Below are 8,228 nucleotides of genomic sequence, written 5' to 3'. Positions count from 1 at the left end.
ACCAAATTCAGTAGGGTAATAGCTGGAAAATTAACCAACCAAATTCAGTAGGGTAAAAGCTGGAAAATTAACGCAACAAGGTAGAGTATAAATTTAGTTACGATAACGTAACAGCTTCGTTGATATTAATTTAAGTTCTTCATTATTGAAAATTCCAAGAAAAAAAACAATATGATTAAAGAAATGATCCCAAAAAATATGCTGAGTTTATTAAAAATTAGTTATAAATCCGATTATTTTATAAAGGTTTACATACAAAAAAAAAAGGCATTGTGAAGCCTAATCCATAAATAATACACATCAAAGCACGTTCTACGATAGTTAGATGAAGTTCTGTACACAAAGACTGTATCTTTGTACGTGAATATTTCAGATCCTATAAGTATTTAGTTGTTCAAAGAATTAATATACAGTAAACATCCTATCGTGATTCGTTTCGTATTACTCGTGGATATGAAAGTGGAGAAAACAAGATTAAATACCAGCCTTTAATGAACGTTGCTAATAACGAAAAGTTAACCTCTGCTTAAAATATTTATTTTCCTCAGTCTAATAAAAGATCCCTAAATGTGAGCAGTATTGTTAATATATTTGTATCTCTGGCAGAAGTTATTTTCAAAGTAAATGAGTTGTATTGTACTCCACCTACTGTTATATTTGAAAGGGTCAAATTTGGTTAGTGCTATGGCTATCTAATATTACAACGAAAAAAGTCACCAGAACCAGCTGGTTCACAAACACACACACACACTTGGAAAGTTTGTCGTTCTTTTCTATCTGTATTGTAAGTCCGGAAATCTTCGTGAAAGCTCCACAACAGACTGTTTGCACTCTCTGTTAACCGTGTGGGAATCGAACCCTGGATTTTAGCATTGTACATACGTAAGCTTATTGCTGACCCACCGGAGAGACCACAATTAGTAAGAACAGTGAAATACCTGAGCATTGCGAAGCATTTCATTAATACTTGTCATCACAAGATTACAGTTGGAAAATTATCATTTAAAATGTCAGTATTATTATACTCATTTCCGACGCATGATCAAAGCCACTCAGGACAAATAATTAAACATTTTAAATTGAGAGAAAAGAGATACATATATGAAAGAAAAAATAAGTAAAAAATAAATATATTAGAGCTACTTTTATTAAAATAAAAATTACACAGGATATAAAAACGTTTACATTTATGTTGGAAGTTAAAATACTTAAAATGTTAAGTAAGATATTTATGTGGTTATTACAGAATTTATATTTAGCATTTTATTTATATTATTAAGTATTAAAATATAAAATGTGACTATTCATCAAGAGTTCTAAAATTAACAAGGTCTTTGTAAAACTCATAGATAACAATTTTAGGCTTGGCACGGTCTTCAACATATCGTAACATCAAGTTATACAGTGGCGTAGCTATAGGAAGGCAGGGAGGGAATAACCCCCTTAGAGAATTGGGATAAAAAGAATTTGGAAATTTAATGATGTTACTATAACAACAACAACAAAAAAAAAGAATCATTCCCTTACATCAGCTAGAAGCGTGTTGCTAGTAGGTGCATGATTATTGTTTAAAGGAATTTAGTGATGGATATTTCAGGTACCTAATATTTGGAAAATTTCAAACGTTTTGCACCTGCTCCCCCTATGGCAAAATTTCCAGCTATGCCACTGCAATTATATTGTACACGCGTGCATTTCTTTATCTGTGTTTTTAAAGAAATTGTAGTAATGTTAATTTTTACAGCAGAAACTAATAAGACTAAGTAACATATAACCTCAGATGTACATAGGTTAATTCAGTGAGGAGGTAACTCATTCACTTTTGAGTGCAATATTGACAGTTGTAAAACTATTTTCCTGTATATTTTCACACTATTTGAAATAAATAGTTTAATTAGTAAAATGCTCTGTTTTCAAACAGGACATTGTTCAACTACAATATTTTTTGACAACACGTACATATCAGTTTAGAGGAAGGGTACTGGAAACCAAAAATATTCATATTTTTCAGTTCAAAGTAATATTTTTATATTCCAAAAGATTGAGTCATTACTTCCTAAGACTGATTTAAATATCACATTTTACAGATGAGCAGCAAGTTAATGTGACTGTACATTAGTCTAAACCATCTAGGGACACCAAATACTATTATTTGGCTGTATTGTGAAAGACGTATACTATAAAATGTGCGAAAAATATATATCCAAGAGCTGTACAAAAATGTTCACAATAGCAATGTTCTTAAAGTTAAATAAATTTCAATGCTAAATAATTATATACTATAAACGATGTAATACATTGTAGATTTACGTAAAGATTCCAACCCTTAGCCTTACACCAAATTATTTGAGAAACTTTAGTTCACCTGGTTTAACAATAAAAGAAAAAGCACTTCGTGATGCAATTTTGAAAATCAGTAGAAATTTAAAATAATTTTGTGTACTTAAGGTTTATAAGAAAGTGCGAGAGAGAGGGGATGAATATGATTCATAGTTTGTCTTTGCATGAACCGCTTTAGTTTAAAGGCTGATTGCAAGAATGTTTTTATTCAATTCTGAAGGCTTTAAGAAAACCTCTTTTATAGGTAAATGATGAAATATCTCTTTATATTCAGGCTATTCGTTAAGTTAAATATTTGGAAAGGCTTCCATAGAAACGCAACATTGACTTGAAGCAAAATAGGCCTAAGATTATTAATTTATTCAGCGTCACAGTCTCACGATCGCCATTTTACTATCGAAGTCTTTCCACGATGTCTTTAGTTATTGATTGCGATTATATAACATCATATACACAGAAGCTTTTAATATGCCTTAAGTCAGAATGTAAGATTTTTAAGAGTTGAAAAGAAAATTAATTTTGAAATACCAGTTTCTTTTGTTTTTTTCGAAGTAAGGATCTTGGCCAACGACTTAGGCTGATTCACAGTGAGCTTGATAACAGATAAAACCGGTATCACATGGGCAGAAGAGCATATAGATGTTGGAAAAATCAACCGCGCCATTAGGATAATACAAAGTTTTATTCTGTGGTGTATTGGATGGAAGGCAGAAGTCATTTTTTTGGCCAAACTTTTCACAACGAGGAAAACTGTATCGATTCATACCTACGTGGAGAAGTGGAAGAAAATAAAATTAAAACAGTTTTTGTTCAGAGTAATTATAACTGATAACAAATAAAGTGGGGGAAAATGTTACTGAAAAATTAACATATAAATTATTTTTATCCTGTTTTTCTAGCTTTATAAGTTTAAAAATAGCACAAACGCATATAACTTAGGCCTAAGCACTCGTCGCTGTAGGCCTTGTGGCTTTACTTTACATTATTTTCGATCAACAAGTAGCTCAGAATTAAAACAGTCAGGTTAGCAGAATGCCTTCACACAGTGATTCGTGTTTAATTTTTACAAACTTAAAAAAAATCTGCCATCCCTTATTAACCCAGATAATTATTTAAATGGAACTATATATTTTTATTACGGCACAATTTCTGTTTAGGATTTTATTTATATTATTAAATATTAAAATATAAATTTTTATTATTTATCACTTGTTTATCAAAAGCCCCCTTTGGAGAGTTGTAATAAAAATAATTCGGAAATTTAAATATTTTAACAAAAAATATATTTTTAGATCTGTTGGAAACGTGTTGCTAGTAGGTGCATGATTGTTGTTTAAAGAGGATTAGTGACGCATGTTTGATGTATCTAATATCTGGAAGATTTCAAATGTTTTTCCATTTCTTCATCATGGAAAAATTTCTAGCTATTCCACTGAAATTATATTGTATAGGTGTATATTTCTGTACACATGTAATAATGTTAACTTTTACGATAGAAACTAATAAAACTACGTAAGATATATTTCAGATGTATATAGATTAATTAAAACTACGTAATACAGTCGTACGAATATTTTCACAGTAATTAAAGTAACATGTCACCAAACAATTGAATTATCCAAAGTGTTTTAGTACAGTCTATTTAGAATATATTAGAACTTGTTATATTTTGTATTTTCTCGGTACTTACCAATCACGCAACATTCTCCGGGTTCACAGTCGGCAGGGCTCTTGCATCCATAGAAGTATGGAACGCCGATTGCAAGCTAAAAGTGATAGTACTGAATTACGAAAACATATAATCACAATACAAGTTTGTGTTGAAGTCCACTAAAAGTCCTTTGTAATTTATATGTAGTGATAACAAAAATAAACGAGACAGTCAAGTCATTATATCAGTTCGAGTTATGTTTCTAATATAGATATTTATTAGGTTTATAATACATAAGTTGTTCTCAGTGCATAACAAACAGTGCTGCCCTCTTACTAAAATACAGGTTACAATAAATAATATTTCTTTCTATCAGAAAAGTTGGTAAAATTCTATAATAATAATTACAATTACTAATGATTGTCTTAATTACGAAGAGGAGGCAATCTACAAATAACATTTGTGACTAATTTGTTCAAGATTATCATTTGGGTACCCTTATTGCTAGCGGTGTTTTCAGCCGTTAACCCAAGAACACCTCACATGGTTTGGCCTGATTGGCGATACTATCATTGTAGAATTGTGACATCTAAACCTTCATGTACCACGCTTCTCACATTTGGCCAATGTAGCTGGAACTATTGAAGTAATAAACTTTTACATATTAATTTAGTTCATGGTAAAAATAACTAAAATACGTGTTATTTACATTCACTACTACAAGTTACTATAGATTACGGGAACACATACAAACTTCTTATTTAGTGTGTGACAAGTTCCAGCTAGGTGTCCACAGAACAATAGCACAACCTGACTGTTAGTATATCTGGTCTAGTTCCGCCATCTCAATCCAACGTAGCATTTGAGGGTGACTTTGTTAAGGAAAGTCTGTCCAACGGCCATACGTGAGAGGAGGGTGGGGTGGAAGCATATAAAGGAAACAAACCAAAGGCGATCAGTTCGTAAATGCGGAAGGATAAGTTAGCATAGAATTTAAGGAAAGTCAGAAATAACAAATGTAGTTTTAAATCTATATGGTGTGATAAATAGTTAGACACGTGTCGTAGTATGTAAGGTTAGGATAAAGAATGTTATATATATATATATCCTGTAGTGTTTGTGTTAGTTATTGGATCTGTATGATTTATATTGTGTCAACGTCCACAATGTGGAAAATTACTGACCAAGCATAAAACGTATTGTTGTGGGCTACGTTTGTATTATTTTAATGTTGTTTTTCACTAGAGGCTAACCAATAGCCAATAACAAACATTGTTTATCTAACCATTAGCCAATACCAAACATTGTTTATATAACCATTAGCGAATAACAAACATTGTTTATCAAACCATTAGCCAATAACAAACATTGTTTATCTAACCATTAGCCAATACCAAACATTATTCATCTAACCATTAGCCATGATTGGGTAAAAACCGATAAGTTGGATACATGTTAGATTGGGTGAGTTACAAAAATTAATCTGTTTAGTTTGAGCAAAAGAGTTTTAACGAGTTAGACAATGAGAATTAGTCAGTCTATTCACGAGTGATTGGGTTAGTAAATTAGCCAGAGTGTTTGTTATCGTTAGATTTAATGACGAATGTCTGAAAGTAAGTGATTGATTAAGTTTATACGCGAGTTAGGCCTACTAGTGGACGTAGCCTGTAGTCTGTATAAAATGTTACTGAAGAATCAAGTTAAATTGGTATCGATAAATGGACTGGACTTCATAATATTTTCATCAAATAAACCTTGCCCAACGATAAAACCCGTTACAACATTGGGTTAAGGTTGAATAGAATTATATTGAATAAACTTTAGGTACTAAACCCTTAACTTTTACACTTTTTGTTTTTTTTTAGTCCCAAGGCCGCTTACGACCATTGGGACACCTTAGATACTGATGTATCATTGAGGATTCTCTCTCTAGGTGGCCGTCCCTGATTCAGCAGTGTAAGACTAGAGGAAGGGCAGCTGTTCAACACTACCCACCGCCAACTATTGGGCTACTCTTTTACCAACGAACAGTGGGATTGGCTGAGATATTATAACTACCCCACGGCTGAAAGAGCGAGCATGTTTGGCGACAAGCATTCGAATTCGTCATCTGCAGATTGTGAGTCGAATCAGGCCATGCTAGGCCTTTTTTTTATTTTATTTTTAAACTAATAATTTACTTTAATTAACTGTAGATATACAAATCAGTTATTCAAACTTCAAAACATTTTACATATTGTTGGCAATAGTGGCGTCTCACGTACACACGAAATTGCCATTTTTTTATTCCTACTTATACCTACCTGTTATCAACCTTCTTTCTTTTGGCATGTGACCAAAAACTAATTAACAATTCGGTTATTTAAAGTATTTTAGCAGCCCTCTAGTTCAACCTGTATTTTGTTTACAATTTGTATCATTAATGATATAACTCACGAAGTATCACTGTCAAGGCAGTTTCTATGTTGTTATATCTGCGTTACGTAAAAAAAAAGATCGAACAACTTTGAGAAATATTGTTTCTAAAAAACTATTAACTTCGAAAGTTAGAAATCAGTTATACAGTGTGATCACTTACCATAATGATAGTGAACAGAATGAACAGAGTTATTTCGGGACGCATAATCATGATGAACTGACTAGAACTTGAAGTATAATCTGAAGATCCTGGTAGTAGTTTTCGTGCACAACTTCAGGGACCGTCAAATAATCTAATAAATATGTAAATGTTTACATGGAATATATTATTAACATAATATACTTAGTACTATTTGTTTGTTGGTAGTTAAGCATAAAGCTATACGATGGGCTATCTGTGCCGTGCCCATCATGGGTATCGAAGCACCGATTTTTAGCGCTACAAGTCTTCAGACTTACCGCTGTGCCACTAGGGGGCACTTAGTGCGAAAATAGAAGGCATGAAATGATAGAATAATTTGATGATTTCTTAACTAACCTGGCCCTTCAGACATACCGCTGTGCCACTAGGGGGCACTTAGTGCGAAAATAGAAGGCATGAAATGATAGAATAATTTGATGATTTCTTAACTAACCTGGCCCTTCAGACATACCGCTGTGCCACTAGGGGCACTTAGTACAAAAACAGAAGGCATGAGGTCACAGAGTAATATGATAATGGTTGGAGACGGCTTGAATGGGTAATGAAGAAAAAACTTTAAGTTTAACATAACAGCAAATGTACAACGTTTCGACAAGGTTTTGTCATCATCAGGTAACCATCTGGTTTGAGGTAGCAGGCCAGTCGGTGGTCTAATTTCTGTTTGAGTTTTTGTAAGTAGTCCAGTTCTTGATACTTGGAATTCAGGGTTGCTTTTAGGAGTTTTTTTCTGCGTGTTTTGGATAATACCTGAAAAGCGGTTTAAGTTTTTCGATAACTTGACCTTTACAAATTTAGGAATTAGCTTTACAGAGCGGCACTGTCTGAGGAAGGAAATATCGTTTCTCCTTTTAATGATTTTTATATTCAGGTTACCTGACGATGACAAAACCTTGTCGAAACGTTGTACATTTGCTGTTATGTTAAACTTATATTAAAGTTTTTCTTCATTACCCATTCAAGCCATTTCCAACCATTAATTGTCCCAAAGTGGGTTCCTCGTCATTGAAAGAGTAATATGATGATTTCTTAACTAATCTGGCCCTTCATTGTGTAGATCTGCACTTAACTACAAACTTAACATTACAGAGTTAAGCCTAATGACGTAATGAAACAGAGGCGAGGAGGCCGTGACTATTTAGGTGGTGCTAAACACACTCGCGAGCATTGAAAAATGTCCAATCAATTTTAAGTCAACAAGAGCACCGCTGCAGCATGTAACATGTTATTCAATAATTCCCAAGTTTACGGACTTACAACGCGAAAATCCGGGGCTAGATTCCTCGCAGTGGACAGGGCACAGTTAATCCATTGTGTAATCTTGCGCTAAAACAAACAAAAGGCCAGTTGACTCGTCCAGTCAACAGGGCCATATTTAGGACTTGGAAGGTTCGGGGGTAACATTATATGGGGGAGAGGGGCTCAGAACTGACTTCCTGATGTTCGGAATCTATCATTGGAATGAATTAAAGAGCTAATCAAAGTTTCTCAACGAATTAATTCTGACCTCCACGTCGTATTTACACTTATATTGCTTTAATATAAATTTTAATAATATATATATACACACACACACACACACAATATATATATAACTATATATATAATTATAAAGTAGTC

The 8,228-nt window shown here is 33.0% G+C and overlaps 1 protein-coding gene across 2 annotated transcripts in view; it reads right to left on the bottom strand.

The window, feature by feature from the left end:
* Positions 1–1,245: 1,245 nt before the first annotated feature.
* Positions 1,246–8,228, bottom strand: part of LOC106469706 (astakine-like) — an 18,557-nt gene continuing 11,574 nt past the window's right edge. Inside the window, exons 1-3 of one of the 2 annotated variants that reach the window (XM_022398280.1) lie at positions 6,570–6,698; positions 4,031–4,106; positions 1,246–3,106 (exon numbers count right to left, since the gene is read on the bottom strand). In XM_022398280.1, coding sequence (XP_022253988.1) covers positions 2,913–3,106; positions 4,031–4,106; positions 6,570–6,620 — 321 coding nt within the window. In that variant the 5' untranslated portion in view covers positions 6,621–6,698 and the 3' untranslated portion in view covers positions 1,246–2,912. Of the gene's footprint in view, positions 3,107–4,030; positions 4,107–6,569; positions 6,703–8,228 lie in introns of those variants that run through there. The other variant, XR_002612902.1, reaches the window with a different exon arrangement.

Source organism: Limulus polyphemus, unplaced genomic scaffold (genome assembly GCF_000517525.1).
Source record: "Limulus polyphemus unplaced genomic scaffold, Limulus_polyphemus-2.1.2 Scaffold3625, whole genome shotgun sequence".
NCBI classification, from domain to species: Eukaryota; Metazoa; Arthropoda; class Merostomata; order Xiphosura; family Limulidae; genus Limulus; species Limulus polyphemus.
This window is presented reverse-complemented; position numbering and strand designations above follow the sequence as displayed.